Here is a 21,587-nt window from a genome sequence, read left to right as displayed (position 1 = left end):
AAACTTGACATATTACAAGTATTGATAACAGAGTGTCTGCCACACTTGTGGAAAATAACAGAACATGGTCTTAAATCTTATGAATTTAATTACAGTGCCATAAATCAGATGGTCCTTTGAATTATGGGAATTCACCCATATGCAAACTCCATCCACAACCAGACTGTTTCTGCTAGTATCTCAGCTGTAAATCATTAAACCATCTCTAGAGCAAGCTGTGAAGACTGACAATAAAGCAGTGCAGCCCACCTCAAATACCAGTAGGGCTAGTTAATTGTGCAAGCATACACGAATAATCATAATGGGAGAAATATCACAACTAGCTTTGACAATGCCTCCTGGTAACAGTGCTGTGTCACACATTCTCGCCGACATGAACAGTACTATTGTCTATGAATGCTAACTATTGCCAATGCCAGATACCACATTTTTCAAGGTTAAAACCATCGACAATTAAATTGCTCATCAAAACATATTTCAATGGCTTCCCTGACAACCAGATCCCAAAAGGATGAAACAAATGTTAAAATGAGGACACACACGTAGTCAATAGTGTAGCTTCACTGACTGCTGTTCTAAGTCACTGCATATTTAGCAGGCTGTAGCAGGCACTTATAGCATTAATGTTCCACCGAACATTCTCCAACAGCATGTAAAGTATGCAGAGGACCAGTGCATGCTACAGGGAGTGGAAACTGACCCTCAACATAAACAAATTTAACATACTGCAAATACATACACAGAAAGAGCCAAAATTATTTTATTGTAAAAAAGGAGAACAATCACTGGAACCAGTTACTTCCATAAAATATCTAGGAGTATGCATATGGAGTGATTTGAAATGGAACGACCACACAAAATTAATCACAAGTTAGGCGGATGCCAGACTGATTCATTAGGAGAATCCTCAGCAAATGAAGTCTATCGACAAAGGAAGTAGCTTACAAATTACTCATTCAACCAATATATTGCGTGTCAGAATGGGATCCCAATCAGATAGGACTGAAAAGAGGGAATAGAAAAGATCCAACGAAGAGTGGCACCTTTTGTTACCGGTTCATTTAGTAAGCACAAAAGAATTACAGAGATGGTCAACCAATTCCAGTGGCAGACGCTGCAAGAGAGGGCTCCTGCATCACAGTGTTGTTTAATTGTTGAACTTACAAGAGCATACATTTCTAAAAGGGTCAAAAAATATATTGCTTCCTCCTACATCTTGTGAAAAGGTCATGAAGATAAAATTAGAGAGATTCAAACCTGCACACAGGTTTAACAGCAATCATTCTCCTTCACACTATTCGTGACTGGAACAGGAAAGGGGGAAGTAACAGTGGTACACAAAGTACCCTCTGCCACACACCACAAGGTGAATTGTGGAGTATAGATGCAGATGTATGTCCATTATATGACACGCCACAAAGACAGGGAATCTTACACGTGCCTGAATTCTGTAGAGTCAACCTTCACAAAGCCAACGAATGTGGCTACGTACCTTTGGTGATCGCAGAAAAGTAACATTCACTTTATGCTTTGCGAGCATACAACCTACAAATAGTAGGAAGGTGACAGGCTTGAAACTTCTCTCTTCAGTTTCTTCAGGTGAAATACTCATCTTCAGTTTGAATCGCAAAGCCCTGCGGACCTTCTTTGGTGGATAGCCTTTATACTGAAAAACCTTTTTGAGATTTGAGGCACCATTGGTCAGCACAGGATGATGACAGTCGTCCCCTTGTGGGTACAGATCCATATGTATCGGCTTGCATAAGAAACTATACCTCAGGGTGTTCCGAGTTTTATGTTGAAAATCCTCAATTCTTTGATGGACATATTCCATTCTGTCTTCGCCTATCTTATTTACCCTCTACAGTACCACAGAAGTTATTCCTTGATATCTTAATACCGGGTGATCAAAAAGTCAGTATAAATTTGAAAACTTAATAAACCAGGGAATAATGTATATAGAGAGGTAAAAATTGACACACATGTTTGGAATGACATGGGGTTTTCTTAAAAAAAAAAAAAAGTCACAAAATGTCCGACAGATGGCGCTGGACAGCAAAACGTCAGTGACTGCGCATGAAAATTGTGTATAAAAGGAGCTGTAATGAGAGAGAGAATCAGATGCACCAGCAGTCGCACCATGTTGGCGTTACCTGAAGAGGCGCTTTTAGTGAAGCTGTATTATCAGAATGGGGAATGTGCTAGTTCAGCGTTACGATCCTATCACCATAGGAAGGGGATTCGAACAGGTACAGGTCCATTGACAAATGCAGCTGTGGCAAGAATGATTTCGAAGTTCGAAGCCACGGGTTGTTTAGACGATAGACCCCGTAGTGGCCGAGCGAGCACAAGGCGTAATGCCGCTGAGACAGTTCAGGAAGAAGTGGAAACTGTAGTGGGTTCGCACAGTCGCACCGGCATTCCATACACTACTGTTTGCTTGGCACTTAGGCGTACTCTCCGATGCTATCCGTACAAAATCCATCAGCATCATCAACTGTTACCTGGCGATTTAGTGAAGCGGAGGGCATTTGCGGTGTGGGCATTTAAAAAGATGGCGGAAGATGACGATTGGTTGAGTAATGTGTTGTGGACCGACGAAGCTCATTACACACTCTGAGGGTCTGTCAACACCCAAAACTGCAGAATTTGGGCTACCGAAAATCCTAGAACTGCCGTGGAAACTCCATTGCACGACGAGAAAGTCACAGTATGGGTTGGGTTTACCACATCTATCGTTATCGGGCCTTTTTTCTTCGAAGAAATACGTTATTCTGGTTTTGTAACTGCTACCGTGACGGGTGAGAGGTACGCCGATATGTTCATCCCCAGCCTGGCTGATAAACACCTGCTGGAATGTACGATGTTTATGCAGGATGGAGCTCTACCCCATATTGCCAGACGCGTGAAAGATCTCTTGCACACGTCGTTTGGTGATGATCGTGTGCTCAGCCGCCACTTTCGTCATGCTCGGCCTCCCAGGTCCCCAGACCTCAGTCCGTGCAATTATTGGCTTTGGGGTTACCTGAAGTCACAAGTGTATCGTGATCGATCGACATCTCTAGGGATGCTGAAAGACAACATCCGACACCAATGCCTCACCATAACTCCGGACATGCTTTACAATGCTGTTCACAACATTATTCCTCGACTACAGCTATTGTTGAGGAATGATGGTGAACATATTGAGTATTTCCTGTAAAGAACATCATCTTTGCTCTGTCTTACTTTGTTATGCTAATTATTGCTATTCTGATCAGATGAAGCGCCATCTGTCGGACATTTTTTGAACTTATGTATTTTTTTGGTTCTAATAAAACCCCATGTCATTCCAAGCATGTGTGTTAATTTGTACTTCTCTATCTACATTATTCTGTGATTTATTCAGTTTTCAAATTTATACTGACTTTTTGATCATCCGGTACATGTCCTATCATGCTGCCCCTTCTTCTTGTCAATGTTTCCCCTAAGTTCCTCTCCGCACCAACTCTACAAAGAACCTCCTCATTTCTTAACTTATCACTTTATCTAATTTTCTATAGATCAAATCATAAAAATGTTTTGATTCTGTTCTTCTCCAGTTTTCTGACAGTCCATGCCTCACTTGCATACAATAATGCACTCAAATGAACATTGTTCGAAATTTCTTCAACAAATTAAGATTGATGTTTAATATTAGTAGGCTTCTTTTGGCCAGGAGCACATTCTTTGTGGTGCCTGCTTTTTATGTCCTTACTTCTTCTGTCTTGCGCTACTTGCCTTCCAAAGTAACAGAATTACTTCACATCATCAGTTCAACGTCCCCAGTGTTGATGTTAAGTTTATTGGCCATCTCATTTCTGCAATCCTCATTACTTTTTTTCCTTTCTCAGATTTACTCCATAATGTGTTCTCGTTAGAATGTTCATTTGATTTAATAGCTACTGCAATTCTCACTCACTTTCACTAGGGATAGGTTAGATCTATTTAACTGAAAAATTCAAACATCTAACATCATTTCACATTGTCAAACACTCTTTCTGTGTCAACAAACCCTATGAACATATCTTGATTTTTCATAAATCTTGCTTCCACCTTACAGAGTCTCAATTTCCTTTTCCATCCATCCGTATATTATCCTCACCAGCAGCTTGGGATGCATGAGCTTTCAAACTGATTCTGTGATAATTCTCACACTTGCCTGCCCTTATATTTTTAGGACTCTGTGGATCATATAGTTCTGAAAGTCTGATTGCATGCCCCAGACTCATAGACAGTAAAAACCCATTTGAATAACTTTATATACGTGGAAATTAATAGTGACTTATGCCTCAGTAAACTACTAATAGGTTACCACAAAGAAGTGCGGACTGATGCATGGATTAAAATAAAGAGAATTTTGTCATGAACTATTTGTAAAACATCAATACCTAATGATGTTCATGACAACAAAATTAGAAGTAAGGGTAACTACAGCAGAAATATAGCTAAATTAAGAATAAAAGACCAAAGTCCATGTGTGAATGGTGAAATATAGCTTAACAAGCTCCTCATCACCATAACAACTCGTGAATCAAACTTACCTAGCATAAAATTTAAATAGGCCTACTTTCTCATAAAAAACAGTTTGCATTAGTTTGTCGGATTTTAAACAGCAGGACCGTCAATTCATTCCCTAATCATTCATAATTACTAACATTATAGTTGTTGTTGTGGTCTTCAGTCCAGACTGGTTTGATGCAGCTCTCCATGCTACTCTATCCTGTGCAAGCTTCTTCATTTCCCAGTACCTACTGCAACCTACATCCCTCTGAATCAGTTCAGGGTATTCATCTCTCGGTCTCCCTCTACGATTTTTACCCTCCATGCTGCCCTCCAATACTAAATTGGTGATAATTTGAAGCCTCAGAATATGTCCTACCAAGCGATCCCTTCTTCTAGTCAAGTTGTGCCACAAATTTTTCTACTCCCCAATTCTAGTCAATACCTCCTCATTAGTTAAGTGATCTACCCATCTAACCTTCAGCATTCTTTGTAGCACCATATTTCGAAAGCTTCTATTCTCTTCTTGTCTACACTATTTACCGCCCACGTTTCACTTCCATACATGGCTACACTCCATACAAATACTTTCAGAAATGACTTCCTGACACTTAAATCTATATTTGATGTTAACAAATTTCTCTTCTTCAGAAACGCTTTCCTTGCCATTGCCAGTCTACAATTTATATCCTCTCTACTTCGACCATCATCAGTTATTTTGCTCCCCAAATAGCAAAACTCATTTACTACTTTAAGCGTCTCATTTCCTAACCTAATTCCCTCAGCATAACACGATTAAATTTAACTACATTCCATTAGGGTCATTTTGCTTTTGTTGATGATCATCTTATTTCCTCCTATCAAGACACTGACCATTCCATTCAGCTGCTCTTCCAGGTCCTTTGCTATCTCTGACAGAATTACAATGTCATCGGCGAACCTCAAAGGTTTTATTTCTTCTCCATGGATTTTCATTCCTACTCCAAATTTTTCTTTTGTTTCCTTTACTCCTTGCTCAATATACAGATTGAATAACATCGAGGATAGGCTAAACCCTGTCTCACTCCCTTCCCAACCACTGCTTCCCTGTCATGCCCCTCGACTCTTTCAACTGCCATCTGGTTTCTCTACTACAAATTGTAAATAGCCTTTCGCTCCCTGTATTTTACTCCTGCCACATTCAGAATTTCAAAGAGAGTATTCCAATCAACATTGTCAAAAGCTTTCTCTACATCTACAAATGCTAGAAATGTAGGTTTGCCTTTATTAATCTATTTTCTAAGATAGGTAGGGTCAGTATAGCCTCACGTGTTCCAACATTTCTACGGAATCCAAACTGATCTTCCCCAATGGCGGCTTCTACCAGTTTCTCCATTCTTCTGTAAAGAATTCTTGTTAGTATTTTGCAGCCATGGCTTATTAAACTGATAGTTCGGTATTTTTCACATCTGTCAACCCCTGGTTTCCTTGGGACTGGAATTATTATATTCTTCTTGAAGTCTGAGGGTATTTAGTCTGTCTCATACATCTTGCTCACCAGACGGTAGAGTTTTATCACAGGTGGCTCTACCAAGGCTATCTGTAGTTCTAATGGAATGTTGTCTACACCCGGGGCCTTGTTTCGACTTAGGTCTTTCAGTGCTCTGTCAAACTCTTCACGCAGTATCATATCTCCCATTTCATCTTCATCTACATCCTCTTCCATTTCCATAATATTGTCCTCAAGGATATTGCCCTTGTATAGACCCTCTATATACTCCTTCCACCTTTCTGCTTTCCCTTCTTTGCTTTGAACTGGGTTCGCATCTGAGCTCCTGATATTCATGCAAGTGGTTCTCTTTTCTCCAAAGGTCTCCTTAATTTTCCTGTAGACAATATCTATCTTACCCCCAGTGATATACTCCTCTACATCATTACATTTGTCCTCTAGCCATCCCTGCTTGCTATTTTGCACTTCCCCTCGATCTCATTTTTGAGACATTTGTATTCCTTTTTGCCTGCTTCATTTACCGCATTTTCTCCTTTCATAAAATAAACTCAATATCTCTTGTGTTACCCAAGGATTTCTATTAGCCCTCGTCTTTTTACTTACTTTATCCTCTGCTGCCTTCACTATTTGATCTCTCAAAGTTACCCATTCTTCTTCTACTGTATTTCTTTCCCCATTCATATCAATCATTCCCTAATGCTGTCCCTGAAACTCTCTACAACTCTCGTTTTGACAGTTTAACCAGGTCTCATCTCCTTAAATTCCCACTTTTTGGCAGTTCATTCAGTTTTAATCTACAGTTCATAACCAACAGATTGTGGTCAGAGTCCACGTCTGCCCCTGAAAATGTCTTACATTTTAAAACCTGGTTCCTAAATCTCTGTCTTAGCATTATATAATCTATCTGTAAAACCTTCCAGTATCTCCAGGCTTCTTCCATGCATACAACCTTCTGTCATGATTCTTGAACCAAGTGTTAGCTATGATTAAGTTATGCTCTGTTCAAAATTCTACCAGGCAGCCTACTCTTTCATTCCTTACCCCCATTCCATATTCACCTACTACGTTTCCTTCTCTTCCTTTTCCTGCTATATAATTCCAGTCACCCATGACTATTAAATTTTCATCTCTGTTCACTATCTGAATAATTTCTTTTATCTCATCATACATTTCATCAATCTCTTCATCATCTGCGGAGTTAGCTGGCATATAAACTTGTACTACTGTGGTAGGTGTGGGCTTCGTATCTATCTTGGCCACAATAATGCGTTCACTATACTGTGTGTAGTAGCTTACCCGCATTGCTATTTTTTTATTCATTATTAAACCCACTCCTGCATTACCCCTATTTGCTCTTGTATTTATAACCCTGTATTCACCTCACCAGTAGTCTTGTTCCTCCCGCCACAGAACTTCACTAACTTCCACTATATCTAATTTTAATCTATACATTTCCCTTTTTAAATTTTGTAACCTACCTGCCCGATTAAGGGATCTGACATTCTGCACTCCGACCCGTAGAACGCCAGTTTTCATTCTCCTGGGAACAACGTCCTCCTGAGTAGTCCCCGCTCGGAGATCTGAATGGGGGTCTATATTACCTCTGGAATATTTTACCCAGGAGGATGCCATCATCATCTAACCATACAGTAAAGCTGCATGCTTTTGGAAAAAATTACGGCTGTAGTTTCCCATTGCTTTCAGCCATTCGCAGTATCAGCACAGCAAGGCCATTTTGGACAGTGTTACAGGCCAGATCAGTCAATCATCCAGCCCGTTGCCCCTACAAATACTGAAAAGGCTGCTGCCCCTCTTCAGGAACCACACGTTTGTCTGGCCTCTCAACAGATACCCCTCTGTTGTGGTTGCACCTACAGTACGACTATCTGTATTGCTGAGGCATGCAAGCCTCCCCACCAACGGCAAGGTCCATGGGGGTGGTAACATTATAGTAGTCTCCAAAAAACTTTTATATTATCAGTTACTACTATCACCAGCATCATTGCATTAAATACACAAACCCAATAACACTGTTAGACCAGGTCCAGTGAATAACACAAGCCAACAGTATATTCCTTGAAATGTGGCTTCATATGTCATGTACAAGATGTCTTCGATGTTTTTATTTGTATGTTTCTCTTGTAGACCTCCTTCTTTTGTTAGGTTTACAAAATAGTTTTTTTTTTTCCTGGTGATTTTGGTTTAGGCTACGTGGCTTAACTTACCCTCTATGCTTAGTGAGATGGCAAGTGTACAGAATGTTGCAATAGCGTTATTCTGATTAGACCTGTCATGTCATCTCAGTTTTTTGGTTTTTGCTTTGTTAACTGTTTCATGTTGTTAGTGAAACCATCCGGTGATTATTTCTTCAGAATTATTTCTTGGGGCTCAAATCTCTGTCATGTTAATGACTATTGGTCTATCAGCACAGTTATCACATTATTAATTACCCTCTTAAAACAGTGTAATTTTTTATTATTTAGTTCTTTATGTACATTGTACACTTAAACATGACATTTGAAAAAGTCTCATGCTTCAAAAAATTAAAAATAAATAAATATAGAATATCAGAATTAAATCTTGATTCGACAACTGTTAACATTTTGTACTTTTCCCCGTACCACTGGCTGCACTTAATTACTTTTTCATATTTGAATTGTTCATAACTTTTCAAACCTCAAGTTTTTGTATATTTCTTAATGTAGCCTGTCACATTAGCTTACATCTACTACAGTAATACTGTCACCTGGGATACAGATTGGTTGACTGGGCTCATCAACATCCCACTGAACAGCTTTCAGATACATGGGATCAAATAGAAACCCTTTTTTCCCTTATTAACTTGTATGCACAGCTTAGAATGTTTTCACGTTACCAGTACCTAATATCATTCAGCAGCAATACTAGAAATAAGAGATTTCTCAGATCCATACATACTGCAAAATTTTTGATTCATATATTAATTTTTTTGTTTATCAACAATATTAGCAATAGAAATACGTGTTATTATTTAACAAAGATATTTATGAAAATTCCAAAACATGTTCCAGGTATGAAGAAAGAGAAAGTGAGAATTGCAACCAAGAAATAAGAAACACCATGAGAGGGTTTATGTTGTACAGATACCCTGTTTCACCAGTCAAGAAGGCAGCAGGTGAGGAAAATTGTGCAAGCTTTCCAAGATTTTATAAACTGTTTGTAGAGGTCAAAAGAGCTGAATGACAGACACAGGGAGTACATAATGGAAGTAATGACAGCCTGGAAGTAACTTAACATCCGACAAGCCACATCAAGCCTTTCGAGATATGGTAAAAATAATAAAATGGCACCTATACATTGTTTGGTTTCAATAGAAAACATAACAGCTGCAGGAAAATGGATACAATTTCACCAACTGAAACAATGCAGAAATTATTCTACTTAACAACAAACGAGACAGACAAGAAATAAACTATAATCTTATTAACTAGCATCAAAAATTGCACAGAAACTACATTACTGTTTAATGAGCCACTTGAACAAACTGGGCAAAATCCATGAAAATGCCTAAAGAGACCGTTACTCATCTGTACATGGCAAATCGTGGTGGCGGTGAAACAGAAAATTGTGGTTACTACGGCACAAGAAAGACAACTGCCACATAGTGGCATAATTGGCGGTATGCAATTATCAACAAGGAACTTAACACGTCACAACTAAAGACGTTCTCCGGATTTCTTTTGGTATTAAATATGCTATCAAACTAATTAATTAAATACAATCCTTATCATATACGTAAGGGTTGAACAAACAATATCATTCAATTACGATGCTTACTTAACTCTAAAATATGAACTCCTGTTTTAACAAACACGTAAAATTACACGAAATACAATCATCACACTTATTCGGAATCTCACCAACCAAATGAGACAGGTCATACACGGGAGGATTTTGCTCGCTGTGCCCAGCAACCCGGTTTTGTGGTTCTCCTAAAATGATTTCAGGCGAATATTGGGAAACTTCTGAAGGACTCGGTCGACAGCCTGTCGTACCCCCGCGAAAACACACTCGTATATGTGAAACACTTTTAGCAATTTATATTCACTGTATTGTGGTGCCAAAATGACAAAAGCTGTTTCGTTGTCATTTTCCCTGGATGAGTAAATGAACAAAACAAACAGAAATATTTGCTACTTCGACACTATTACCCTTGCTTACACAAATGCAACAGAATTTAACTTGATTAACAATACGCGGATGCTTCCTCCATGATGGCACACATTTATTCAAAGCAAAAAGCGCATATAAAAAGTGAAAATGCAACCAACAATAATTCTGAGCTCCATCTCTAAGACGATCACATCAGAAAGTATGGTAATAATTTCATTACACTGTGTCATGCTAAGAAACAAACATTCAATACACAAAAAAGTTAACACGCTAACATCTTGACAGTACCATTGTTACACCGCGCAAGTCACTGGGATATAATTAGCGTAACCGTACTAACAACAATGGTTAATGAATAAACCACATTACTACCCGCAAGAAATTCGTAAACACTATACTTTCACAACAACCGCGTCCAGGACAATCATTGCACTTCATGTAAACAGAAAGATATCTAACTTCACCGCGTAAGTTATAATCTACCGACAGCCAGCATGGGGGTGAAACTCATATCGGGACTTCTGGATACATTTCCTTGGTTCACTACTAAGCCTACTGGAGCATTTCCAGATTATCAATCCATCATCTCGGTTCCTTATTTGGTGCTTTAAAAATCTTCCATATTTATTAAGGTTTCGTTTAAGAGAGATGCTGGTTGTGTTCATGGTCATGTATTCATATATGTATTGTACTGTTTGAATATCACTGTAAATATGTTGCTCGTACTGTGCTAAAATTTTTGCTAGCGGCCGTAATATTAGGTTGAGTAACTGATACCTTATTTGCTTTTGTTTTATATAAAACAGAACTTAGCTTTGTCGCACGGTTTGCTGTGAACTCACATATATTTGTTACTGCTTATGTATCCATGTATGCTCTGTTCGATTTTTAACTCTGCTTTATAGATGTTGCTTCTTGCCACTGCGACTGCTCCGTAAGAAAATACTGAATTTGTGTATTTTTTTCTCAAATGTGTTCATTTGTATACGCATTGTTATAATACGAAAGGACTTTGTGAAATTCGAAAGAGAAATATAAGTAGTTCAAGTGAATATCTATGGAAATGCAGAAATTGTGAAGGAAGAGAGTGTGAATCACATTGTGAAACAGCTTGGGATAAGATTAAGAAGTGTGGTGAAGGAAAGTGACTCTCAGTAGGAAAGCACACGCCAATCAGAATTACATAAAACTGCTATCCATTCTGCATTGAGTCCATCTGTTGTTGTCAGAATGATCTCTCTTTATCAGAGGATGGCATCTGATACATTTCTCTCCATATGCAGCGCTGGAAAGACTCAAAATGCAGATCAATGATTAAACAGTATAACCTGATAAGAGTGCCCATAGGATGTATTGTATTCAAAGGAACAGTAGAACCAACTGTAACAGAAGCTGTTTCACAGTTCAGTCAAAGCTGCTACATTCAGGAGAATGATGTTCAAATCCACATCCAGCCATCCTGATTTAGGTTTTCCATGATTTCCCTAAATAGCTTCAGGCAAATGCCGGGATGGTTCTTTTGAATGGGCATGGCCGACTTCCTTCCCCATCCTTCCCTAATTCGATGGGACTGATGGCCTAACTAACTGGTCCCCTCCCACAAATCAACCAACCAACCAACCAAAGGTGCTGTCTGATAGAAGCAACAAGAACAACAAAGACCACTCCACTATCAGCAAGAAGGACGTGAAGGGGTAAAGTTGGAGACAAGTGAAGAAGTAAGTAAAAGGCCAAACAGTGCATAGAATTTGAAAAAAGAAGAGACATGCATCCAGACTGATGGCCACACAAGCTAAAGAAGCTCAGAACAGAGCAGAAAAAACAACTTGCAGCCCAGGTCGATTTCAGAGCAAGGACTGGGGAGTGATTGTGTTGTCTATCACTGAGTGCGTTTATCACTAATTTGTGAAACTAGACATCCAAATATAACGTTATTATAGTAAAAATTCACTAAATTGGATGAAATTTTTAGAGAAAACTCTTACTATCAGTATTAACATTCTTGAGCATAATTTAGAAAAAATAATTTAGAAAAGAAAACATTGATACGTGAAAGTTTTGATTATTTCGATAAAATCATTCAGAAATTTGAAAATTGATTTTAAGATCATCATAAAAGACATACAAAAAAGCTTACACAAAAATGTTTGTCTATGTTATTAAATACAGTCTTCAATTTTCGAAGCACATTAAAGTAAATTTACTACACAAAAAAGATTTTCAGAAAAACCTTAAAAATAAAATAAAATAATAATTTCTCAGAAACTGTTTGATATACCAACCAGTAACTCTGTAGTTATATGCACAAATTGTACATTCAAAATTTGAGACCAATTAATTAATTATGGAAAAGTTTCATTTATTTACCAAACTATTCCCTTAAGCCCAGTACCAAATGGTGAAAGTGATATTATGACATACCATCTGTATACAAAAAGTTGTAGCATACTATTGGAACTGAGGAACTAACAACAATAAAGTTTATTAATTACCAAAGCACTCTTCAGAACATATATGGGCACATCAAAATCAGTAACGTGAGGTATCACACAAATATAACACTTTGGCAGTGGTATTAGTTATCACTCCTGCAGTGAGCCATATCTTTGTCACTCCAGCCTTCCTGAGTTTTCTGTAAATGATTCTACTTGTCATGGAGGTATATCACCATGTAACGTGCACATCTGATCTTTCTGTACATGCCCTTCTCGTCAATAAAGTTCATGTTAACCTCAATCAATTGTATACTGCTTCATTCGACAAACAACCCACAATGGAATTCCTACAGTGGTAATCCCACAACGACCAGCAGCATCTATTTCAAAGTAACAAGTATAACATCTGATATAGTATTAACATTGACAATGAAGTCATTCCACGATTTGGACGGGATGGTGACTTTAAAAAAGTGACTTGCAAAATGTTCTCTTTCACCCAAATCAACCTACAATTTGTGTGAAGGACGAAAGTGACATTTGCAGGGCCCAGCCAGCTGCATCACATGAAAAAATTCTTGGTTTTCTATCTGGACTGCATATGGCCCATGAAATTTTGTCCACCATTGATCTCAGACTTAGCATTCCAACAAATCATCAACAGAACTTCTGTAGAGCACGTATACGATCACATTCTCAACCTCAGCTACCAAACTTCCAACCAGAACACCCAACAACATTGTTCACGATCATCGAGTTCACACTGTACAGTTCTGGAATCACCATTAATACTTCCATTTCCTGTTCTTACTAAGCGACATAGCATTATTCATAAAGTCATATAACCACCTCCAGCTGAAGGCAAATCCACCACCGCAAAGGCAGCGTTGCTCCACCAATGCACCAAGACGCCAGAGTAACAACTATGCCAAGTAATTTACCATGAAAGATTGGGCAGCAGGACACCATGCCAGCTGTGAAGACCTCTCCATGAATCAATCCACTTGTTTCTCATGCGAGCCAGCATATTTCAGATGCTCAGGTTACTTACATTATGGCTTCAGACGCAGTCATCGATGATTTCACATGAATACAATATGAGGGTGAAACAAGTTATTCTGGGTAACGACTTTTCACAGCTCCACAGCAACGACAATACTCAACAATGACTGTCACCAGCAAATTCCTGGCATGACTCTCTGGCTGCAGACACAAGCAGGTGCTGGTGGCTGCCATACGTCAATCATGATTTGTGCTATACATTTTATTTGCCTGTGCTGTCTCAAAGAATTGCATTCGTTGCACTCCTTGAAAACAAATATTAGTGGTTAGCGGGTATAGTGAAATCATTAGCCTCATGCCCAGAAGTGCCTGATAGCTTCGACAACTGCCAGAAACTCTTTCACATGCACTCCTTTTTTCTTTCCACTGTGTACTCAGTTTCCTGGAAAGAATACAAGGGGTGCCCAGCAAAGTTAACATTTTGTTGCAAGACTGCACGTATTGCTGTCTGACTGGCATCTACCACAATTTAGCCAAAGATGCCGAGGGAACAGAATGTGCTAAAAGTGTCTCATTGACTATGTTTTCCTTCACTGCCTTGACAGCCTATTGCATTTAAGGCGACCAAATGAGATTGTGCTTGTCCGTGTCATTCTTGGTGGCTGTGAGTGCTGCTGTGAGAGCTTTTTGTAGTTCTTCTGTCCTGGGTAGGTGTCAACAGTAAAAATTTACCGTTTTCAAAAATCTCCTTAATTCTTCGTAAGCAGCACGGAGTTTCACTTTTCAGTTTTGGTCCTAGCACACACTTCTTATTATTGATAGTTGCACAATAGACACTGAGACGTTGGAAAACTTGCCTCAATTTCGATGGATGTTCAGTTGCTGCTTCGCAAAAAATCAATAGATTGTGAATGCAAACAAAACAGAAATGAAGCTCGTAAAAAAATTATCAATAATTTTTTCCTAAGTCCAAAAGACGTGCGACCATGTTTAAAAAGACCAAAAGGCATATGACACTGTTCGCTACCTCCTGTGCTGCTGCTGGAATTTTCATGTAAGCGCTTGCGCAATCCACTTCGCTTAAAACAAGCTGTTAAATTCTTTCAAATTCAGCACAGGATACATATCTTGTATTGTCCTTGCATCTAGTGCCTGGAAGGTATCACTTGGTGTCCACGTTTCATTAATTAGCTTTGCCAGCTGCACATTATCCGAAGCTGAATGTTCATATTCAGTTACGGTTCAAAATGGTTCAAATGGCTCTGAGCACTGTGGGACTTATCTTCTGAGGTCATCAGTCCCTAGAACTTAGAACTAATTAAACCTAACTAACCTAAGGACATCACAAACATCCATGACTGAGGCAGGATTCGAACCTGCGACTGTAGCAGTCGCACGGTTCCAGACTGTAGCGCCTAGAACCGTTCGGCCACCTCGGCCGGCTCAGTTACGGAATAGGAGGGTTTGGCTGTAATTTGGTCTTTTAAAAAGTCTGAATATTTCCTTTGGGGTAAATACACAAAAGTATCCATCAGTCCCTATCGTGACCATCAGTCCCTATTGTTTTTGTTAACTTGTAAATTGCCACACCGACGGATAGGCAAGTGGTTTATCTATCTTCAAGAATTCGATTTTGAAATAGTGTATATAAAAGGAAACCAGAACCAAATAGCTGATGCTCTTTCTCGATTACCACAAGACATAGAGGAATTTAACGATCTTTTAGAGCAGGAAGGTGAAAACAGCTGTGTTGATGAAAGAAAAAACTCTCCGACTATAGTATGTCCACAAGTGTAAACAGAAGGAGCAAATACAGCAGGAAGAGACACGCTGGAGTAAGGTAAGAGCGAAATTTATGCAAAACGGTGATGAAAAGTTGAAAAGGGTTTTCACTATTCACAAAGATGTTATGTTCCATAGGAACAATCCTGAACAAGAACAATGGTGCACGTGTTTGCCAGATTTTATCTTGTACACACACAATACTTGGCGCCATTATGGAACTGAAAGTGCACTGACAAAATAGGTAAAAACTGTTATTTCCCCAACCTTAGACGAAGAGTTCTACAGGTGGCAAGGAAGTGTATTGTCTGCCAAAGAACAAAACATTCTTACATCTCCTTGGGACGCTGATATGTAAATCAGTTTGCCACCGCGTCGAAGATTTCACAAAGGATCACGCCACTAAACACAAGCTTCACGAATCTGTGCAGTGAAAGCTACTGTAAACGCATGCACAGACAATATGGCCTAGTATTGAACATGTGAGCGCGAACTGGGACGATAATGGACGTTGTGCTGCAGGCACATGCTTCGCAAGCTAAATATTGTGCAGGTGCTGACTGACAACAATGGGGCTATGCGGTGACGGTGAGAACATTCCAGGTGTGGAAAGTCTGCTTCCGGATGCCATGAAGAGTACAGGGTGCAGCCAACTGTAGGTGGTGGCTCATGTTGGTACCAATGACGTACGTCATTTTGGATCGGAGGAGATTCTTCCTGGTTTTGGGCAGCTAGCGGAAATGGTCAAGACTGCCAGTTTTGTTTGTGAGATTTAAGTGGAGCTCACCATATGCAGCATCGTTGATAGAACCAACTGTGGTTCCTTGGTGAAGAGCCAAGTGAAGGGTTTGAATTAGAGGTTCAGGTGGTTCTGTCACCGTGTAGGCTGCAGATTCCTTGACTTGCGCCATTGGCTGGTGGGTTTCCAGGTTCTGCTTAATAGGTCAGGAGTCTACTACACACAGGAAGCAGCTACATGGGTTGTGGGGGCTGTGTGGAAGGGACTTGGCGGTTTTTTAGGTTAGAGGGCCCCAGGGAACCACAGAAAGGGCGTCCGTCTAAAAGGGGGCAGGTAAAACACAGTAAGTTAGTTGTAGAAATGATCGGTATTGTAGTTGCTAATTGTCGTAGATGTGTTGCGAAAGAACCAGAGCTCCAAGCCCTAATAGAAAGCACTGAGGCTCAAATAGTTACAGGTACAGAAAGCTGGCTCAAGCCGGAAATAAGTTCAGCAGAAATTTTTTCTAACGATCGAACAGTGTTCAGAAACGATAGATTAAATACAATTGGTGGTCGAGTATTTATTGCTGTCAGAGGTAGTTTGCCTTGTAGTGAAATTGAAGTAGATAGTTCCTGCGAAATAGTATGGGTAGAGGTTATACTTGACAATCGTACTTAACTATTAATTTGGTCGTTTTACCGACCCTGACTCAGAAGATATAGTTGCTGAACAGTTCAAAGAAAACATGAGTCATTTCAAATAGGTACCCCACTCATACAGTTATAGTCGGTGGTGACTTTAATCTACCCTCGACATGCTGGAAAAATTATACATTTAAGGCTGGCGGCAGGCATAAAACGTCATCCGAAATTTTACTGAATGCTTTCTCAGAAAATTATTTTGAACAATTAGTTCATGAGCCGAATCGAAGCGTAGTTGGTTGCGAAAACATACTTGACCTCTGAGCCACAAATAATTCCGGACAAATAGTGAGTATCGTGACAAATACAGGGATTAGCGACCACAAGGCAGTAGCTACTAGGCTGAATACCCTAACTCCTAGAACCACCAAAAAGAACCACAAAGTATATCTATTTAAAAAAGCTGATAAAAATGCTCTTAACGCCTTTTTAAGAGACAGTCTGCACTCATTCCGATCTGATCAAGTAAGCATAGAAAAGTTGTGGAATGATTTCAAAGAGATAGTATCAAAAGCAATTGAGAGACATACAGGGTGTCCATTGATAGTGACCGGGACAAATATCTCATGAAATAAGCATCAAACGAAAAAACTAAAAAGAACGAAACTCGTCTAGCTTGAAGGGGGAAACCAGATGGCGCTATGGTTGGCCCACTAGATGGTGCTGCCATGGGTCAAACGGATATCAACCGCGTTTTTTAAAATAGGAACCCCGATTTTTTATTACATATTCATGTATTACGTATGAAATATGAATGTTTTCTTTGGACCACTTTTTTCGCTTTATGATAGATGGCGCTGTAGTAGTCACAAACATATGAGTACGTGGTATCACGTAACATTCCGCCAGTGCGGAAGGTATTTGCTTCGTGATACATTACCCGTGTTAAAATGGACCGTTTACCAATAGCGGAATAGGTCGATATCATGCTGATGTATGGCAATTGTGATCAAAAAGCCCAACGGGTGTGTGCTATGTATGCTGCTCGGTATCCTGGACGACATCGTCCAGGTGTCCGGACCGTTCGCTGGATAGTTATTTAAGGAAACAGGAAGTGTTTAGCGACATGTGAAACGTCAACCACGACCTGCAACAAATGATGATGCCCAAGTAGGTGTTTCAGCTGCTGTCGCGGCTAATCCGCACATCAGTAGCAGACAAACTGCGCGAGAATCGGGAATCTCAAAAATGTCCACGTTGAGAATGCTACATCAACATCGATTGCACCCGTACCATATTTCTACGCACCAGGAATTGCATGGCGACGACTTTGAACTTCGTGTACAGTTTTGCCACTGGGCACAAGAGAAATTACGGGACGATGACAGATTTTTTGCATGCGTTCTATTTAGCGACGAAGCGTCATTCGCCACCAGCGGTAACGTAAACCGGCATAATATGCACTATTGGGCAACGGAAAATCCACGATGGCTGCGACAAGTGGAACATCAGCGAACTTGGCGGGTTAATGTATGGTGTAGCATTATGGGAAGAAGGGTAATTGGCCTCCATTTTATCGATGGCAACCTAAATGGTGCAATGTATGCTGATTTCCTACGTAATGTTCTACCGATGTTACTAGAAGATGTTTCATTGCATGACAGAATGGCGATGTACTTCCAACATGATGGATGTCCGGCACATAGCTCGCGTGCAGTTGAAGCAGTACTGAATAGCGTATTTCATGACAGGTGGATTGGTCATCAAAGCACCATACCGTGGCCCGCACGTTCACCAAATCTGAGGTCCCCGGATTTCTTTCTGTGGGGAAAGTTGAAGAATATTTGCTATCGTGATCCACCGACAACATGCGTCAGCGCATTGTCAATGCATGTGCGAACATTATGGAAGGCGAACTACTCGCTGTTGAGAGGAATGTTGTTACACGTATTGCCAAATGCACTGAGGCTGACGGACATCATTTTGATCATTTATTGCATTAATGTCCTATTTACAGGTAATCACGCAGTAACAGCATGCATTCTCAGAAATGATAAGTTCACAAAGGTACGTGTATCACATTGGAACAACAGAAATAAAGTGTTGAAACGTACCTACGTTCTGTATTTTGATTCAAAAAACGTACCTGTTACCAACAGTTCGTCTAAAATTGTGAGCTATATGTTTGTGACTATTACAGCGCCATCTATCACAAAGCGAAAAAAGTGGTCCAACTAATACATTCATATTTCTTTACGTACTACACAAACATGTAATAAAAAATGGGGGTTCCTACTTTAAAAAAAAGCAGTTGGTATCTGTTTGAGCTATGACAACGCCATCGAGCAGGCCAACCATAGCACCATCTGGTTTTCCCCTTCAAGCTAGACAAGTTTTGTTCTTTGTAGGTTTTTCGTTGGCACTTATTTCGTGAGATAATTGGCCTGGTCAAGATCAATGGACCACCCTGTATACTACATAAATTAATAAGTGATGATACTGATCCCCGATGGTCCACAAAACAGGTCAGGTCGCTGTTCCAGAAGCAGCGAAAAAAGCATGCCAAAATTAAAGAACGCAAAATCCCCAAGACTGGCAAAGTTTTGCAGAAGTTCGAAATACAGCGTGTACTTCAATGCGAGATGCTTTCAGTAATTTCCACAACGAAACTCTGTGTCGAAATCTGACAGAAAACCCAAAGATAGTCTGTTCATACATAAAGCACACCAGTGGCAAGACGCAATCAATACCTTCACTGCGTGATAACAATGGTGAAGTCATTGATGGCAGTGCCACTAAAGCAGAGTTATTAAATACGGTTTTCCGAAACTCCTTCACCAAAGACGACGAAGTAAATATTCCTGAACTCCAATCAAGAACAACTGCCAAGATGAGAAATGTAGAAATAGATATCCTCGGTTTCTCAAAGCAGCTTAAATCAGTTTAATAAAAACAAGGCTTCTGGTCCAGAATGTACACCAGTCAGGTTCCTCTCAGAGTATGCTGATACAAAACCTCCATATTTAGCAATTATATACAACCGCTCGCTCACAGAAAGATCCATACCTATAGACTGGAAAATTGCTCAAGTCACACCAATACCCAAAAAGGGAAGTAGGAATAATCCGTTGAATTACAGGCCCATATCACTAACGTCGGGTTTTGGAACGTATACTGTATTCGAACATTATGAAGTACCTCGAAGAAAACGATTTATTGACACATAGTCACACGGCTTCAGAAAATATCCTTCTTGTGAAACACATCTAGCTCTTCATACTCATGAAGTAATGAGTGCTATCGACAGGGGATGTCAAATTGGTTTCATATTTTTAGATTTCCAGAAGGCTTTCGACACCATTCCTCACAAGCGTCTTCTAACCAAACTGCGTGCCCATGGAATATCGCCTCAGCTGTGCAACTGGATTCGTGATTTCCTGTCAGAAAGGTCACAGTTCATAGTAATAGACGGAAAGTCATCGAGTAAAGCAGAAGTAATATCCGCCGTTCCCCAAGGATGTGCTACAGGCCCTCTGTTGTTCCTGATCTATATTAACAACATAGGAGACAATCTGAGTAGCCGTCTTAGATTGTTAGCAGATGATGCTGTCATTTACCGTCTTGTAAAGTCATCAAGATGACCAAAACGAATTGCAAAATGATTTAGATATGCGTATGGTGCGAAAAGTGGCAATTGGCCCTGAATAAAGAAAAGTGTGAAGTTATTCACATGAGTACTAAAGGAAATCCGCTACATTTCGATTACGCAGGAAGTCACACAAATCTGAAGGCTGTAAATTCAGCTAAATACTTAGGGATTACAATTACAAATACCCTAAATTGGAACGATCACTTAGATAAAGTTGTGGGTTGAGCCAACCAAAGACTGCGATTCATTGGCAGAGCTCTTAGAAGGTGCAACAGGTCTACTAAAGAGACTGCTTACACCATGCTTGTCTGCCCTATTCTGAAGTATTGCTGTGTGGTGTGGGATCCGCATCAGGGGGGACTGACGGATGGCGTGAAAAAAGTACTAAGAAGGGCAGCTCGTTTTGTATTATCGCGAAATAGCGGAGATAGTGCCAGAGACATGATACATGAACTGGAGTGGCAATCATTAAAACAAAGGCGTTTTTCTTTGCGATGGGATCTTCTCATGAAATTTCAATCACCAATTTTCTCCTTTGATTGCGAAAACATTCTGTTGGCACCCACCTGCAGAGGGAGAAATGATCACGATAAAATAAGAGAAATCAGGGCTCGCACAGAAAAATTTAAGTGCTTGTTCGTCCCGTGCGCCGTTCGAGAATGGAACGGCAGAGAGACAGCTTGAAAGTGGTTCATTGAACCCTCCACAGGCATTTTATTGTGAATAGCAGAGTAATCATGTAGATGCAGATGTAGAAATATTCCATGTATAGATTTACGATACATTGTGACAGTGAGATCGCATAGTGACTCTATCCACCTGTAGGTAAAACTTGCCTGCCCCCCCCCCCCTCCCCCAGAGACCTGTACCTCAACACCAACAGCTGCCATCTCCCATCACAACGGAAATCTGTGCTCACTAACCTTGTACGCAGAGCTCACAACATATGCAACAAGGACAGTTTATCTATTAAGATTCAGCACCCGAAGAAAACGTTCCAGCAGAATGGCTATGCCGAAACGCAGATGAGACGTGCTCTCAAAATGAGCAAGAAGAAGAAGGAGGACCTCCAGGAAGAAGAGAACAACAAAGGTCTGGCGTTCCTCCCACAAGGGAACCGCCGATGGCAAAGATTGCCAGGGTACTGGAGAATGGTTGGTTGGGTGCAGAAGGGACCAACTATGTGGTCATTAGT

General features: G+C 40.1%; 1 protein-coding gene across 2 annotated transcripts in view; it reads right to left on the bottom strand.

The window, feature by feature from the left end:
* LOC126234258 (uncharacterized) overlaps window positions 1-10,663 on the bottom strand; it is a 154,276-nt gene extending 143,613 nt beyond the window's left edge. The window contains exon 1 of one of the 2 annotated variants that reach the window (XM_049942950.1): window positions 10,561-10,663. In XM_049942950.1, the coding sequence (XP_049798907.1) occupies window positions 10,561-10,590 (30 nt within the window). In that variant the 5' untranslated portion in view covers window positions 10,591-10,663. Of the gene's footprint in view, window positions 1-10,450 lie in introns of both variants that reach the window. The other variant, XM_049942951.1, reaches the window with a different exon arrangement.
* Window positions 10,664-21,587: the final 10,924 nt, after the last annotated feature.

The sequence above is a fragment of the Schistocerca nitens genome, chromosome 2 (assembly GCF_023898315.1).
Source record: "Schistocerca nitens isolate TAMUIC-IGC-003100 chromosome 2, iqSchNite1.1, whole genome shotgun sequence".
Lineage (NCBI taxonomy): Eukaryota > Metazoa > Arthropoda > Insecta > Orthoptera > Acrididae > Schistocerca > Schistocerca nitens.
The sequence above is the reverse complement of the archived record's forward strand: the minus strand, read 5'-3'. Positions and strand labels throughout refer to the sequence as shown.